At 26.8% G+C, this 19,347-nt stretch overlaps 1 protein-coding gene across 1 annotated transcript; it reads right to left on the reverse strand.

Moving 5' to 3' along the window:
• Window positions 1-16,821: 16,821 nt before the first annotated feature.
• On the reverse strand, window positions 16,822-17,979 carry LOC145838848 (prolyl 4-hydroxylase subunit alpha-1-like). Its single transcript, XM_082946471.1, has one exon. It carries the CDS (start codon window positions 17,977-17,979, stop codon window positions 16,822-16,824), a length of 1,158 nt encoding a protein of 385 aa, XP_082802597.1.
• Between the last annotated feature and the right edge of the window lie 1,368 nt (window positions 17,980-19,347).

A 19,347-nucleotide genomic window follows, 5' to 3' on the forward strand; every position in this document is an offset into this window, starting at 1 on the left:
TTGAGGCTTGCTGTTGAAGAGTGGCTTGTTTTGTAAACAGTGGCTATAAGCGAATGGATGATGTAACATTCCTCAATTACTTCTTAGTGGCTTGGCGGAGTTAATTTAATTTATGTGCGGCACTACCCAGGCTAAATTAATCTTTTAATTTTATGTTTTCGGCCTCTAGTTTATTAAGTTTTTTAAATATAGTTTTCATAAAAACTTATAAATAATCATGACCATTTAATAAAATTATAAAAGTACTGCAAAATTAGTATACCTGATTTATTAAACTTAGTTTTTAATGATATTAGTATTTTTGTAGCAAAACTTAGTTAGCAACAAATTTTTGCATTTGTACTCAAATTTATTTTAAAAATTTATACTATTGTTCAGTGGTCTTCATCCTTATTAAAAGATGTAAACAGGAAAGTAAACTTTGGGCACAGTAGTCTATAAACAATATAAATACACTACTTGGTGTTTTTAAAAATACAAACATGGTTTTGAAAACTGTTAATTTATACTATATTTGACTTTTTATATTAAAAAAGACTAAACTAACTTCATTCAAAGATACTTAAATTAATTTTATGTGCACACTAGAACAATGTCCAAGCACCCTACTGTGAAGTGCACAGGTGTACACCATGATGACTACTTATATAATTAAGTGTTTCTTATTTATAAATTTTTTTATCATTTTTTTTTTGTAGTACTACTAGTATTTCTTGTTTAAAAAGTTGTGTACTAGTTAATAAAAAGCTAATTTTACACTTAGTTCAATAAAACAAATAGTAAAAAAGCTATTCTTGTTATATTAAAAGTTTTTCTACAACTTTTTACTACTTTCAACTACTTTAATTTTTTGTTAAAAGTTGTATAAGTCATAATAACAAAACTTAAAATATTCAAAAAAATAATTTCATTAAGGTCTGGTATTACTAAAGTACTCATCTTTAAATTTAATTTAAAGATCTTTAAAACTATATTCTAGATTTAAATCGAGACTGGTTACGTTTTTTATTTATAACACAAAACAAATGTACACTTTTAAAAACTATCAGTAGCTGACTTAGTATTGTTTAAGTAAATCGAAATTTTGTTAATTAAATGAATCTTTAGAAAAATATTTTAAAGCAGTTTCTTCTTAAGAAAAGAAAATTAGTTTTGCTTTTTGTTATCTGGATACGTATTAAAATTAATAAATTCATTTTAAATAAGTAAGTTAAAATACTGAAACTAGGAATAACAACATGTATACCATAATTAAAATAATATTTGAAACAACTTTGTATAAATTTGCATTACAGTAACCTCTCGCTTATTTACGCACATTGTGTCCACAGAAAAAGTGCGTAAAGATATGAGAGATCGTAAAGAAACGAGAGGTACCAAATATACTCACTATAATTGCTGTTTTTTGATATTGCTTCTGGTTAAAAGCAGACTGGGGGGCACTTTCCCACTTTTAACTATTTGTTTACTTCATTTATAAATATGAAAACAAGAGATAAAACTATACATATATTAAAAAAAAAAAGGATTTGAATTTCTTTAAAATAATATTAATACGAGTAGAAATAATTTTATTATTTTAATAATAAGTAGAAATTATCTTTATCTTTACTTATATGTGACATTTATATTCTATTCTACTTTGCAAATTCAATTTATAATTGAACATTTCTTTACAATTATAAAATGGTGTTTATTAATATATAGGGCAAGACTGCTGTATTATTTCTTTGTGTTTTAAACTCTCATTATTTCATTATAGTTTCATTATTAAACACAGTCATGTTTTCCTTATTTTATAGAATTCTGAAATGCGTAACTAAACGAGAGTGCGTAACGTCACGAGTGCGTAAAGATCCGAGAGGTTACTGTATTCATATTCACTGAGAGAGAACTAGTTGTTTCTTTTTCCACTCCTTAAATCAAACTGCTAGTGAAATTTTTTTATGAGTTCCAGTATTTTTTCATCGTCATCTCCTTCCACGCTGGAAATTTTCTTCCCGTTTTTGTACAACAAAGTGGTCGGGAACACAACGGCGCCGGCCTCTTGCGCGACTTCGTGGTCACAACCTGCATTCAATTCCAAAAAACTTATTTCGTATTTTTCTGTTATCTTCTTAACCTGAGCATCAAACTTTCACACTCAGGTCTCCAATCAACAGTGAAAACGAGAAGTGACAAGTGTCCGTAGTAGAAGTTTTGTGTTTTTCCATTGGGTATTAGTTTTTACCTAGTTTTTATTATTGTTTTACTACTAACAATCTTTTAAATAAGCGTATTTCAAAATAAATCGATGCATATTAAACCTTAACGAAATATTTCAAATGCGTAAAAACTAACAAAAACAAACAAAACGTAGAAGATTAGGTATATTTAAATGGTATACTAAAGCAGCCATAATAAGAAATTGTTGTTTTAAAATTTAAACAATAGATATTAAAATTGTATAACATAAAGAATAATACTTTCTAAAAACTAATATACAAAGTTATAGTTGAAAAATAACTTTGTAAACCAACATTAGTATATATACATTTTTTAAAATAATTCAAAGTTTATTGTAAACATCAGTAGTTTAATATACTGTAAACAATAATTTTTTTGTTTTTTATTTATTTTGTTGCTCAGAAATGTCTTTAAAAGAAACATTTACGTTATGTTAAACTTAATAATAATGATCAGGACCTAATTTTCACAAGATCAGAAGCTATAAGTTAAAAGCACTGTGGTGGTTATTACACAAAAGCTCACAATTGTAGAAAGGCTCATTTAATACCATGCATTGAAAATAAATTGTACTTTTGTATAAGCTTTATAAGGAAGTAAAAAGTAAAAAAAACTAAAACATAAATATTTAGTTTGAAAAACAAGTAGTGCTTACTACCACTAACTTTATATAACCAATTAGAGTTAGTTTCTTTACAAAACAGTAAGTAACTGGATACTGAATTTAAAAAAAAAACAATTTTACACTTAATTAAATTAACAAATTAGATATGACAAAAAACATTTGAAAGAAATAGGTTGATTATATAAAATTTATACTTTTACTTTTATACTTATAACCCGCTTTCCTTTGCTATTTAAGAATAAAAAATAGTACCAATTTATTATCTAAGCAGGTTTATCAGACAAATTTATTAATTTACATTTGGTAAATTACTAATTTCGCTACACTTTATTTGATGTTAATAGTTTTTAAGCTATAAATTTTAGATTAGTCAACTAAACACATTTAACGTCATATGAAGTCATATCACAGTTTTAAACAAACTGTTTTAGTTTACACTTATGCAAAAAGAAAAAAAAAAACAGAAGCTGTACAAGTATAGTTTTGTTTATTTTGTTTTGTTTTTTCCTAGCCAATGTGTTCTCCAACGTGTGCATACGTGCATAGAAACGATTATACTGTGCACAAAACTTCATTAGTTCTGAAATTAAAACAAAAAAAGTTCATATTACATCAAATTAATTTATTAATTGTTGAACAATTGTTTTTTATTGATTGACAAAAAAAAAACACTCAAAAAATTTAGGCCAACGACTTAATGCACGAAACAACCTTTGGTCACCGAGTCATACACCACAGATAAAGTTTAATGTGTTGTCCAGGACAGGACTTAAATCCTTTTAAATCTTACATCATTGTATTTACCAAGTTTAGATATAAATACTATTAAAAAATTTAATCAAATAGTAATAGAAGTGGTTTGTGTAATAAAACCAAGTATTGTAAGCACATCATGTAACGTACACATAGTTTTTTCTTTGTTATATACTGTTCCCAGTTTATGAGTATTTCAGGAACCACTGTACGATCTACTTAAATTTTAACAACAGACTTCTTTAAGGTATTTCATTATTCATACATATGTCTGTATTTTTTTTTGACCTTAGTTCGATTTTTGTATAAAAAGCATATCTGACTTTAGACACAGCTTAACTTTGAAAAATAGTAGAATAATTCTTATTTTTGTTGGTATATAATATTTAACTATATCTAAAGATAGAATTTAACACTGTTGATTTTTTTTATGTACTTTATAACAGTGATCTTCACGGTAGTTTAAATCTGTTCATACTAAAACATGAAAAAAAACCTTGGTTTAACCCAACCTCAAACTTCCTACAATAATGTCAAGGACCTTTATTTTGCCTTCACCATAAACTCTAGAAATAAAGTTTAAAAGTTATTTTTTGCACTCTAAAAAATTTGGTACACCATAAATAAAACTTTGTGCTCACAGTTGTGAAGACCACTAAGCAACAGAATCTCTGAAGTTAATAAAGTTAAGCCTAGATTAGATGAACAAGCAATTTATTCAAAACGGGCTAATAAATAAAGTTATCTATTTATTTCAAGCCAGGGATTGGCGAACTGTGGACAGAGGGCCACATGCGGCCAATAAAGGATAAACCGCAGCCTACAAATATGCAAATTTTGTCCACGAAAGAAAACTCTAAAAATGATCTAAACATTCAACATAGATCAGATTTTTTGGGTCTGTTATGAAGAGTATAAGTAAAATTACAACTGCGGCCCGCGAATGTTTTTATAATCAAAATTTTACTCGCGACCACCAAATGCCTGCCTACCCCTGCAATAAGTTGTATAAGATTATTTTCTTAAACATCTAAAAATTTCAAAGTGGTAAAAAAAACTAGTATTTCAGTTTTTGTTCTTTTTTTTACATGTGCTGACCAGCTGACTTGTAACCAAACCATCCAAATGTAAAAACAATACCTGCTTAAAAAATTAGGATAATGAATGTTTTTTAGAGACGTGTTCAGCTCCAACTCGCGCAAAATTCCCGACCGATCAGTTCCCACCTGATCAATTCCACCCGAATTATTTCCCATACAAATCACCTTCCACCCGATCAATTTCCACCCGGATAAATTCCAACCTGAATCAATTTCCACCTGAATTAACTCCTATCCGATCAATTTCCACCCGAATCAATTACCACCCGATCAGTTTAGTACGTCACTTATACACAGCATCATTTTTCCACGGGGAGTTATTTTTGCATAGTGTCATTATTGCATAGGTGTCACTTTTCCACGAATTATTACGTTTTTTTGACAGCACTTTACACAAAGCGTTCGGTTTGCATGGCTTCATTTTTTTACTGGTGCCATGTTTAACAAATAAAATTTATCTAAATACATTTGTAAAAAAAAATTAACTAAAATTGTATTAAATGTAAAATTTAATAATTTTAAAATTAGTTACGTATTAATGTAAAACTAAAAGTAAATAAAAATAAAATCCAATTAAAACGATTTTAAGTAGTAAAAAATGCTTAATAAAATTTATTATCATAAAAATAATTACGATTTCGGGAACAATTATTTTAAGTTTTGTTTTTTTGAATGAACTTTTTAATTTGTTTTTGATATTCATTGGTTTTTATTTTACCTGGTCCGAATATCCACACTTAATTATACGCTTTTAAAGCAACAACTTTTTAAAAAGAGAGTCTGATAACATAATAACTTTTCTAGACAAGTTAAGTGCCGACATTAAAAGCAATACACCTTTTTTTATTTTATTTAGAATTTAGCCTACAAAATTTATACCGTATTTTAATTTCTGTATAAATTTAAATTTTTAACACTACTACTTGCTAAAATAGTTGAAAAAAAAGCTTAGATAGTTTTAGCTTATCATATAATGTTTAAAGAAAACATGCTGAAAAATAATTTAAAAGTTACGTAGACTTTCGTGTAAAACAAAAAATAAAAACTAAAAGGCACACTAGAACAAGAATCAGTACATACATTCTACAACAAATAACTTCTGATTTGTACGATAGATTGAGCTTGTAAGACACTAAGTTAATTTAATTAAAACAGTATTTACACACGAATCTTGGTTAAAATTATATAACAAAAAAGTAATTAATCTAATATATTGCTTAAAACTGCACTTACACACGATACGGGGCAAACAATTATAAACTAAAATACTTTAAATTATTTTAAAACTAACTTTACTTTTATGTTAAAATACTAACATACACTAATAGTTTTAAATAAAGTCTTAAAATGCTGTAACGTGCATTAATATACAAGTTTAAGCAATTTTTTTAGCTATAGTGGTACGTTTAACATTAAAAAAATGATTAGTAAAACTACTATACTGTTAAACTATCTAAAAATAAGTAAAACTATCAAACTCTTGTTTTACTTTACCAAAAAAGTTTTAAATTAGAAAAGTTTTTTAAAGAGTCTTGACATTTGTATAATTCAACTAAAAAGAATATAATTTAACATAATTTTCAAAAAACCTATTTCGTGCGTGTTTTTGTAAGTCTTTGTATTTTATGTTGTAATTTTGATTTTACACCATGACAAAGTAATCTGTATATTGATTTGTATTAAAAAATTAAGCAATCAAATATATATTTTTATAAACATTTTGCATAAAAATAAAAATGTTTAGTTTTAGGTTACTTTTACATTGATTTTGATATATTTTATACTAAATAAATTAAATTAAATTTTCCATGTGAGAAATTAAAATAAAGTTTTAGATTTATTGTATTTTTTAAGGTGAATGAAATCTTAATTTAACTTAATTTAGTTTATTTTAAATATAGTTTTGTATTGATAAAGTTTCAAACTGGGCAAGAACTTCATCTATGTAAAAATGATGACTTGTTCAAAAGTGACGTCATGCAAAAAAGGATACTCGTCAAAAAGCGACGCTTCGTGAAAAAATCCTGTATGAAAATGACTCCGTGCAAAAAAAAAAGATACTTGCAAAAGTGACGAACAACTTGGGTGGAAATTAATCCAGGAAGGAAACGATCAGGTGTGAATTGTGCGCATGTGGAAAATGTTTGTATACCGTTTTTTTATAATTCTATGCTCACCATTCATAAAAAAAAATGTTGAAGTTTTTTTATATGTGTTTGGTGCTTGTTTTAGTCTTACAACTTATAATTTTTAGCTTATTTATGCAAGTAGGACCTAAATCTATCATGCCACTAAAGTTTAAAATGGTCTAAAACTGTTTATAGAAAAGTTTAAAAGTTGTCTTCACTGTAATGTAGAGGTTTGAAAATGAATAAAAATTGAAGTCACATGGTCAGTTTTTAGTGAACTACAAGAATTAGAAGTTGTATATTTGAAAAAAGGTTTGTCAAAACTAAAATATCGAGCTAAAAATTAAGTCTTTTTTAGCAACTTTATTTGGGGAGTTTTCTTTAGTTTTTATCGCTTACTTTTTTAAATTAAATGCCGCTATTTAAGATTACTTAGTGCAGTAATAATTTTTTTTGTATTTTCAATATTTTGGTCTAATGCTTTACAATGTAATGTTATTATTGTTTGTATAATTTGAAATTTTTAATAATCATGCATTACAAAAGTTACAAAAGAAAGAAAGAACTTCGGTATAATTTTTTAATTAAAATGTATCACTCTGCGAAATAAAATGCAAGTCAAAAAAAGAGTCATCCTAGAAAGTAGAAGTTTAACAAAAAAATTAAAACTTTTAAATAATTTAATTACCGAACTTTTTAGAATAAAGAAAACTTCAGAAAAGTTTAGGTAATTAAAGCTGAATTATAAAAAAATTTCAAGATTATAAATTTTTCAATTAAATAAACTATCTAAACTATTTGTTAAAAGTCATATTAAAGAAATATTGCTTTGATGATTTTAACATAAAGGTAAAAGCTAATATTTTGAAAGTTCATTTTATCTTTTTAAAAATATTATTTAACAAAAATATGATTTTATACGTGTCAGTTGTTGTTATTTTTATTTACTACTGTGAGAAATATTATATGCATGTAGACATATTAGAAAATGTTCTTTACTTAAGTTTTGTGAAAACCGGTCCTTTAGTTTAAATATACTAGAATATCGCTGAATAAATTTCATATTAAGTGGTTGATAAATATAATAACCGGTTAGCAAAATTTAGTTTTTTACTTGTATAAAACTATTACTAATACTTCGTTTTTATATTAAAAAACCTTTATATTAAGTGCTGCTTAAATAGAATGCAAAGCTAACTATAGAGGTAAATTTGTTATCTAATAACAAAACATAATAGATTTTTTTTACAGCACAAAAATAAAATAGGATTTATGAAACTAGTTTTTATACAGTTTAGGAAGTCGTTTTAATTATAATAAATAAAGAGTAAGGGAAATGACCTAAATAAACTAAACGTTTCGAAAAAGCTTATACACAACTTATTTATTCGGGTATTTAAGAATTGTAGGGTGCTGGGCTAGACTCAAACGAAGGACTGCTTTGCTCGACTTATACTTTATTCGGATTCGAATTCTAAATTTTCATATAATTTCCTTATCAAATTTTTCCTCGGACTTTTTTTATTTCACCGTTGCGATGATGATGATCATGCAATTTTAAATGCAATAAAATTCCTTCTGCAACAAAATATTTAAAACAACTTGCTTATCAATTGTTTTTCACTTGTACACAAAAAGTGCTAAATTGTAACATAAACTCTTCAGCTTAGCCTTATTTTAATCTTTTACACTGGACTTAAACAGCAAGTAAAGCAAAATATAACGTAAACTAAAATTTTATCATCTTAAGGAACACAATTATACTGTTTCACCGCAAAGCGATTTTAAAATTTTAAATCTGTAACAAAATTATAATGGTAAAAATTAAAAATAATATATAATTTATGTAAATTAAGTTATATATTGAGAAAAATAAAATTTAAAATAAAACAAAAAAAAGTATTTAGAAAGATATTAATGCTGTAAAACCTTTATAAAGACTTAAAAAAACTATTATAAGGTATAAAGAGGTAAACACAAACGATTGATATTATAATAAGGCAATGAAATTAAGAGGATTTCAAAATTTAGAATTGGAAACTTATTTGACATAAAACACGTTGTTCCTATGATTAAATTACAATGTATTGTTTTTCAAAAAATCATAATCAACTTGCAATCTCCTTCTTGGATAGATATCTCTGTAAAATTTGTTTTTAACTTAACTCAATAGTTAAAATATAATGTATCTTAATTAAAGGTATAAAATTAACAGGGTTTCTCAGAATTTCTTGAGCTGTTTTAGGATCTTTAAAGGTCTCATAACTATAATTTGGCTTATCACGTTTACAACTGACATAATAAGTAACATTTTGAAATTTTCATATCATTCAAATAGGCTTCTTATGCCGGGCTTCTTGATTCTAAAATCAATTTTGCCAAAAAAAAAATCTTTTTAACGTATCCTCTAAAGTTTTTTGCAAATTTAAAACTCGCGGTGTCAATTTATCTACGGCAACACATCTTTCAATTCTTTCTAGCAGTTCAGCCAAATGCTCACCCGACAGAGCTTCTACTAGTTTTCTAATATATATTTCATCTTCATTCACCTGTTTGCATTTTTTTTAGGGACCTTCACAGAAATGGGTAAAGAATGAGGAACTTTTTTTTCAAGATCATCACAGGAGTAAATATTTCATTTTAATTTAAAACATACTAGATACACAATTAGTTATTTTTTTGATACAAAATACAATAAAAGAAAACAGTCTCCTACAACCTATAAAAAGATTGAAAAATTATTTTTAAATGCATTATTGTATTATGTTTATAAATAATTATTAAGCTGTTGATATAAAAAAAAATAAGATGCGTAATATAAACTTTAATTTATTTTAAGTATTTTGCTTTAAATAATTTATTATTAAATTAAAAACAGTATAAAAAATGTATCTCATTTAGTTTTGTGTCAGCTATCAAAGATATAATATATTATTTTTTTGACTCTATATTTAGCAACTAACACTAAACAATTTAAATTTAGCTAAACCGTTTATGGGATGAAAATTCTGTTTTATTTACAATTGAAATTAATTTTTGTATACTAATTATAAGGTAAATTCTAACAACACTTTCTTAAAGATAAATTCTATTTATGCTTTAATTTTAGTAAACCATTAAAAAAAAATTAAAATGTAAAAAATAGAATTCGTTTAATATATTTTGTAACAAACTTTACTTCACTATTATTAAAGGCAGTTTTTTTTTTCAATTGCAAAATTAAATTTAAGCACTATAGAAATTCTTGTTTTAAGGTAAAAAGACATACAAAACATTTATGTAAATGTTATAATAAAAGTACTGTCTTTGTAAATATGTACTACAAATTTTAGTATTTTTAATATAAAATAGTTTATACTTAGTATATTTTTTTAATCATAAAAAGAAACTGTTTAAACGATCATAACAACAAGTTATTAAACCTTAAACTAATTATTTTCATATATTTACAAATAGTACAAATTTATTAAGTTAAATGAAATTTGTCATGAAAGTTCAAAATTGCTATTTCACTCGAACTAGTTTTTTTGAAGTTACTCATACGAAAAAAAAAAACTTTTAAGTTCATACAGCGTATTACCAATCGAGTAATAACGCTAAGTTTTAATAAAAATAAAAATTGAAGTAATAATTACAATAAACGCATAGCTTTAGTAATGTCAATTATATTAAATATAATATCAGAATGTTTTATTTTAAATTTAAGCTAGAAAAAACGACTAGATGTGTATACAACTTTTTTTAAATATTTATAATAAATAATGCATTAATTAAGTCTATATTTTTAAATAGTTACGACTGTAAAACTTGTTAATATTTTATTACAAATCATAAAACTCATACTTAAAAAACATCCCATGTAACTTTTTAATAAACTAGGTTAATACTTGCAATAAACTAGTAACTAAACATTTATTTCTCGATTCGAATCTCATGACTGCAATTTTTAAAATAATATTGTTAATTAATTATTTAGGCATCAATAAATTGTACATTTTTAAAGAAATCCTAACCATCAATTTAATTACAGAATTAATTAATTATATTTAGAAAAAATCAAAATACTATTAGAAAACTTAAAACACAAAAAGTATATTATCTAAAATTTTTAAATATTTCATTTACCATACTTACCTTTTTTTACAATTATTATCGAAAGTATCATATATATGCGAAAACTTGTCACATAAGGAAACTTTTTTAAACAGATTGTACTCGATATTTACATTTAAACCAGGGACCCGAAAACTTCGAGCTGTCGGCTAAATGCGTCTCTCAAAGTTAAAACTAAAGTTATGCCAAAAAGTTTGTTTGAAGTTGATTAGTCAGAAAAGTCTGGCAATATTACCAGATAATAACCAACCTGGTTAGTTTATGTTCTGCTTACTTATAATACCATTTTTTTTTATATTAAGGTACTTCTATCTATTTTTTTTAATCCTCGGAAATCAGTGGCATAATCTCAATTAGTGATACAAATGACATTAAACTCGTAATAAAGGGGTTTTAGGGCTAAAAGTTTAATTAACAATAAGTTATCTTGTCGCTACATAGATCGACATTTATAAGTAATGTATCTTCAAAGTTAACCAACAACCATTTGTTTTTCTACAGTTCTAATTATAATACGTTAAACTAATCTCTAGGCTAAATAATTAAAATTACAAACTTTAGTGAAAAAAGTAGCATTGGTTTACACATTTTAGCCTAGTAGGAATTTTTAAGCATCACTTTTATATATTCAAATTTATATAAAAATAAGTTTTACGCCTTCTTTCAAACATATTCTTTATACATTTAGTTTATTTTACAACACATATTTGCAGTTTAGAAATAAATATTTTCTTTACATTAATAAAATATAAACTAAAAGTTTTTATTCTTTAATATAACTAGTTTAAACTTTTAAGCAAGATTGTACTCGACGAAAGTAGGATTAGACAGTTACTAAAAGTAAACAGTATTGTACTCAATAGTGAAGTAGAAAAACAAACATGCAACTACTTCATGTTAACTTGCTAAAGAACTGAGATATTTCTTCAAATTGACAAACTCTTTAAGTACTCTACACCAGAAACGTTTATTTCACGGTATTTAGAGTGTTGTCTATCACTAGTAACAGAAAGTTGTAACCAATTGGACCAAAGTAAAACAATATTAAAAGTTTAAAAAGCCACTCTAGTTTGGCCCAGCGGAGATATCCTCCAGTAGTCAGTTTACATGAATATTTATTCGTTTTCGCTGGTTGCGATGCTGAAAAAAGCAAACTATTTATGTTGAAAATTACATACATTTTAGTAACAGTTGGAAACAAGTAGCAAGTTTAAATCGACTTTTTGTTGTTTTACGGAGCATGTGTACATGATTGCAGGCCTTAACAACGGTATTACTTTAACTTAGGGGTGGGCAACGTACGGCCCGCGGGCCGGAACCGGCCCGCAGAGTGAAAATGACCGGCCCCCAAACCTTTTTTAAATTTAAATGGAATCCGGCCCCGGAAAAAATTTATCCGGCCCGTGAGTGGATGATCTGGCCCGCTAGGCATTTTCAAAATTTATATGAGATCCTACCAGCCAATGTAAATATTACAAAACTTGTACAAAACTTTTTTTGATTTATATTCACAAAACTAAATTATAAGACTTTGACCCTGAAAACGTTTTTAAAAATGACTTTTGATTTTTGTGGTATTAAAAACATTCTCTTTTGCTATAGTATCTTGTTCTGTTTCAAGTCAGTTGAAATAATTTTTTATTAAATTATCCAAAAACATTTGTTTGCTGAACTAACTTTCATGATCTTATCTACCATAATGATTTTCATAAAATATGACGTGTAAAAAATTGCTGTTATTCCCAGATGTGTAGTGAGTTGTTCTTATAAATGTTAAGAAAAGTAATTTCTAATAAAATTGACAACTACTTTAAGTAAAACTGCTCAATTTTAAATTTTAGTAGAATATTCCAAGTTGATACTACAGTTTGCACTCTTTTCTGCTATAGATTTTTTAAATAAGGAATTTTTGATTAGCTAAATGGTTAAGTTTAATGATAACCAATTGATGACAATATTTCAAAATAATGTCTTATTAACTTTAAGTATGATTTGTTTAGGAAATTTATTTGTGTATGTTTGTAATAACAGTTTACAATCTAACAAAATTTTTAATAATAGTTATCAAATTTTAAATGTAAAATACAGAAGTTTTTTATTTATTTATCAACTTTACTTTTACTATAATGTTTGATGTTTTGAAAAAGGTTGCCTCATACTGAGACTACTAAATAAATTTGCTAGTAAAGGCATTTAGACTAAAGTTAAAACTTTTTACTCGCCATCTCACTGAGAATAGCTTCACATATTTCGTATAACTTGAGACTACAGAACCATCACTAAATGAAGAATTTCACATTATTTTATCACCGTTGACTTTTAACACCGAAAATGCACCTGGTAATATACAGTTAGAACTAATTGAACTACAATGTGACAGTACACTAAAAGAAAAGTTCAAAACTGAACGATTTGACAGATTTTATACCTTACTTAACAAGTCAAAATTCGTTATTTAAAAAAGGATGGCAATGAAATTACTTGTTTTCTTTTAGTCTACATATATTTGTGAACAAACATTCTCAACCATGAATTTAAACAAAAGTAAGCTGCCTTCAATTATTAATGATACCAATCTGCATTCATTACTGAGAGTATCTACTTTAAACATACTTCTAGATTTTAAACAACTTGTTAAAAACTTTTATGATCCACAAATATCTCATTGAATTCTTTTCGTGTAATTGTTCTTGCTAAACTCTTTAAACTTTACATATGAAATATTATGTGACATTTTTATGTGTTAATTTTTCGTTTAGTAATATTTTAATTAGTGAAATTGATATTAATCTAAAAGTCTATTAAATTAATATTTTTATCATATTGAAAAAATATTAATTAACTTTATTTTTTTTTAATATTTCGTTATTTTATGTTAGTACTTTTGTAACAGTATTTTAGATGCAATGTTTGATAACATTATTTTTAAAGTACAGAATTTAGTTAAATAAAAAAAGTTGTTTATATACGTTTGATATTTTGAAAGTAAAAGTATTAAAATTTTAAGCCAAAGTAATTTGTTATTTAGGTTTAACTTTTTGTAAATAAGTTGATATAAAAGTTTAAATCAAAAATATATTTTTCGTTGGTTTTAGTAGATTTTTAGATAAATTTCATGTATTATTAAACAAGCCAAAGTTTGTCATATTCAAAAGATGACCATGAAACTAGTTTTTTTTGTTCGAGACTTCATACATTTATAAACAAACATTTCCGACCAGAAACATCAAAAAGGATAAGCTAATTTCAATCCTAATCGGTATTCCAGTGCACTTGCAGATTTTCGCAAACCGTCATGCAACTAAATTTAAACAACTCTAATATATTATTGACCATAAATGTTTTATCGGAAACTTTTAATTTTTTTCGCTTTTTATGGTAAAACTGTTTATTGTATCAGAATTATTTGTTGTTTCGTTTCTTTTATACGTGCAAAAATATGTAATGTATCTTTATAGGTTTTTTTAAATTAAGATATAGTAGTTTAGTATTGAAATATTAGTTAACTTCTGAATAATATTATTAATGTAAACTCCAGCCAAGGATTACCAAAATTAAATAATTTCGAATTGTTAATTTTTTTTAATGTTTTAACTTGAACTCTTAGGCTCGAGTAACTTTTAGTATATAAATTATTGTTTGTAAAAGACTAACTAGTATTAATTCGGTCCAGAGTTTTAATAAATATAGAATTATGAGTACTTAATAAAAATTAACTTAAAATTTCATACCTGAGAACCTTGGTAATTAATAAATTGATTCAAAGTTTTAAAATGCCCGATTAATTAGCATCTAGCCGGATCCAAATATTTTGAGATTAGTTTCTATTCGGATACGGAACCTTGTTTAGAATTAGTATTTAGCCGGATCAGGATCTAAAAAAGAATCCAGCTGAATCTGGTAGATCACTTACTCGAAAGGCTCCGACCCGCTGAGCACTAACTTTTTTGGATCCGGCCCGTCAATTATTTACGTTGCCCACCCCTACTTTAATTGATACTTGCATCGCGTTTAACACAAAAGAAAACGTCTGGGAAGAAGTTGCCAGTCTGAATGAAGAAGGGACAAGGGTGGGTGCCGCAGTATTCATGGGAAACATCATCGTCTCCGGTGGTTGGAACGATTGATGGTATTACTTGTCAGGCATGATTGAAGGAAGGTGTTGGCACAGCGCAGTTGCCTTGGAAAACAAACTGATTATGATAGGAGGCGCCAAAACACCTCCAGGTGAAGTTTATGATGAACGTTGTGACAGGTTCGTTTCTTTGATACTATCCAGGCATTCTAGGAAAATTTATTTCGTGTCTGTTAGAACGTTTCTGGTCGGTAGCAAGGTTGTTGTTTTAAGTTTTGGTAGTTTGTTACGACCTTGATAAAAATAAAGCCGTGTAAAGCTGGGATAAATCTCGACGCTTTTTTGTTTTTTGAAGAGTTTGCGTTAAAAGTAATAAAACATATTTTAATACATTTCTAATGGCTTTTGCTAAATACTAGTTCATCACTATTCTTAGATATATAAGCGTATAAAAATCAATAAGTAGTTTAATTTATTAAACTTGAAAGTATTTTTGTCTTAAATATTATTAAAAACTTTTTTTTTGTTTTAAAAATTTGCTAAACTATCTAATACATAACATGGTTTGAGAGTATTTTTTAAAATAATGTTTAAAAGCTACAGTAAAATCCTATTTACAAGTAAAAAACTAAAAAAAATTGTATAGCGCTAAATTAGTTGAGTAACTGTAGTAAGCCTTTATTTTAAATTAAAAAACTTTTAGTTATTTTTTACTCTTAACCGATTATATTAAAGTTTTTAATTAAAAAACTGAAGTCTTAAGAAAGTTACTAAAAACTTTTTTTTAACTTATATTTTTAAATTTTTTATATTCTTCTCATTTAAAAAAATCATAAATGTTTAAATTTTTATTTTTAAGACTGAAAGTTAAACTTAAATTTTACTTTTTGACTTTTAAAAAACAAAACTAACGTTAAGCTAAAATAGAATTAAAAAAAGGATTTTGTTTCTGTTTGTGATTACTTTACACAAATTACTCAACACCTTTTGAATGAATTATGAAATAATAAACTTAGAAGATTTTGTAATGTGTTGTATTAAAATAATATTGAAGCAGAATTTTTTTATATTTTATTTTAGTTTACATATATCTTATTCTGAGGAATTATAACTAAAGAACCATTTTAATAATAAATTTTTGTTTTTTCATGCAATAAAATAAAAGTTAATACTATTTAATACTACTTATTGTTAAAAAGCGGAGGTCGAAAGCATTTCATGAAGAATGGGCCTGATTTACAGAAATAAATTATTCGTGATTTTGTTTTAAATTTTATTTATAATGAAAGTTATAATTAAGAGAAAATATGTAATGAGTGCATATAAGTCGAAGCTCAATTATTACAAACTTACTCCTTATATAGATAGTTAAGTTTCTAAAAGCATTTGACTTGCTACCAATATATTTACCTTATAGTTTTTTATGCAGTAAACTGTTGAATGTTTTAAATCGTTTTATTAATCTATGTGAATAAACTATCGATTTATTATATTGCATAAGATTTATTCTAAACAAGTATGTTATTGTAAAAGCGCAGTTCAATATTTGTTAATTGGTTGACAAGGTCAAATTTTTTTCTCACGGAAACCGGTCACAAATAAAATAGTTAAATAGCATATTTATTATTGTTTAAACAAGTATATTACAAACAATCTAAAACTTGAACTGCTTATAACTTATGTTTCTACTTTAAGTCAGGATACAAACTAAAACTAATAAAAAAAATCAACTTCACGATTCTAGCATAAAATATTTGGCTAAAAACAAATTTAAGAACTAGGAGAAATTAACTAAAGTTTTCAGAAAAGAGAGTATGAACGCTTGTTGCGCTCGGTACAAGGATAAGCAAACAAGTTGTCATGGTAACTTATCCACTTGGTGACAACCCACTTGTTGCCAACAGCAACTGGGCACCCGGCGTGCTTCGAGTTGAAGGCGATATTTCCGTCCGGTCGCTTGTTGAACCATAGCAACGAGTCCCCTTTTGCCGGTTTCGCGTTGACAAGGGGCCGTACGAAGACCGTTGACCCGCCAAATTCCACGTCACTAAGGTAAATAAGAAACGTTGCTATGCGATCGTTGGGCTCATGGGCGTCGCCGAATGCGTCCTCATGCGGTTCGAAATGACCGGCAAGACCATAGTTTGCCGCTTGGAAAGACTCGGAGTTGGTCAGATCGAAGCCCGTCAAGTCGCCGATCCTTTGAGTTATGCGTCTCAGATTCGCATCCTTTTGCTCGTCCAACCACGAAACTTCGCAAATTCTTTCATCACTGATTTGTTCTCCGTCGTCGCCTTTAACTTTAGCTCTTTTCAAGGTTTTTTCTGCGTTTCCTACAAGCTTGTCAGCTTCAATGTCACTTAATAGATTGTAGAATCGCACAATGTGAGGCTCTTTGCTCAGTTCTTCTATTTTGAAAGGGGCTAAGACCAGGCGTGGGTTGTTTTTGTTGGTCCACAAGTGGCACTTCAAGTTTTTAGTTTCCGGTCGTTCTTCTATTTTTTCTGACCTACACAAACTTTCATACGTGCGAATGTCCAAATTATCGTCTTCATCATCTTCATCAATGTCTTCAACTTCAAAATACTTGTTGTTGTTTATCACAAGCGTAATTTTACTCTTTGAATGTTTGCTGTGAGCGTACAGTCGGCGAAGTAGAAAGTTCACGTGATCGAGCTTGAACAAACGAAACGAGCACTGAGCTAAGTTCCACATGACGTGGTGACACCTGTCCGATTCGCTGATGCCGCAGTTCAAAAGTTCATAAGAAATAAGCAACCACTCGTAGCAGTAGTCAGCATTGTATGATATTTGCGCTTGCACACCGAAGTTTATGCAATCGTCCAAAGTAAACGCTCTCACAGTTTTTTGGTTAAAAACTTTACCGCTGATCAGATCTTCAGTTTTAAGTTTGTAAGACTGCTGAAGTCTTAATATCGATTTGTACGCGCCTAACATGTCCTTATGTTGTGGAAACACAAATTTTTTCGAGAAAACATTAAAGCTACAATTATTGTTTATTTGTTTGTTCAGCTCGTTCCAAAAATAAACAAATCTTTTGACTAAGCTGAACTGATTTAAAGGATTTTTTAAGTATTCATATGGACTTAATGTTTTAAGTCTAGAAATGTTCCGTAACGTTTTTAGCTGTTGAGTTGTAATGTTGCTGCAGTTTTTTATATTTTTACTATATCCATTTAGTTTTTGCACAGCATTGACTTCGTCTATAAAATACTCTTCTAAGAGTTTCACTGACTCAAATATCTCAAAACTGTGCAATACTGGAAATATGCAGACAAGGAATAAGCATTGCATGGTAACATTGTTTACTGAGTATTCTGAAACAAGTAAATTGTTTATTAAAAACTAACTAGCTAAAAGTTAAATAAATTTTTAGTCAAGTTTCTTTTTTGAAACTTTAGTAAAATTTCAATACATCGCAAAATATTACATTAAAAATTGTTAATGATTTTTTTGTAGGTTTTAGTGACTAGAAATTTGTAAAATTATTATAAGTTTTTACATACACAAATAATAGTTTTGTTATAATAACTGTAACACAAAATGCAAAAAAAAAATTTAAAGCTCATTTAATTTTTCATGGTGTCAGAAAAGATGCTTGAGATCTATTTTGATAATTAAATAAGTAGTAAAGTAAATAGAAACAAATTTGTTTTAACATGTATACTTAAACGAAATTTTGATGGTAGTTTAAAAAAGTGCCAAACCGAGTGCTTTTACTTTAAATGTTGAATTATATTATAGATAACCTCTTTGTGATTAAACCTAGAGAAAAAAAACTGTTAATAAGAAAAAAACACTTCGCTGATAAGCTATATTTTTAGGAAAAGTAATAAAATTCTAACTCTATCTGTGTTAAAAAAAAAAGAAATCACTACTTTTAAAACAAATAAAAGTTCATAGACTCATAAATAATTTTTGATCAGCTTTACTTTTATATTGATGCAAAAGTACAAAAAAAACTAATATTAGTTTTATAATGCTTTTTTCAAATAGCTAGATTAAAAAAAAACTTAATCACTCTGCCAACTACCTTTACTATTTAATTTTTAATTTGTATACTTTGTACTTTTTTTTGGTAAGAAAGCATCTGGTTAAAAAATAAAGTTACATATTTCTAACTCATAACTAATAAAAAAAAGTTATAATACAATTATAAGTTAAATAAATGAATAAACTTTACTGCTACAAAACTTTTTTTTCAGTAAATTAACGTTTTATAAACGACAATAAGGAAGTTATAAAGAAATGTCGAAATCTTTCAAACAGTAAGCATTTTGATAAATAACCGGTTAGATTTGTACA

Source organism: Thalia democratica, chromosome 6, assembly GCF_965202585.1.
Source record: "Thalia democratica chromosome 6, ktThaDemo2.hap1.1, whole genome shotgun sequence".
NCBI lineage: Eukaryota > Metazoa > Chordata > Thaliacea > Salpida > Salpidae > Thalia > Thalia democratica.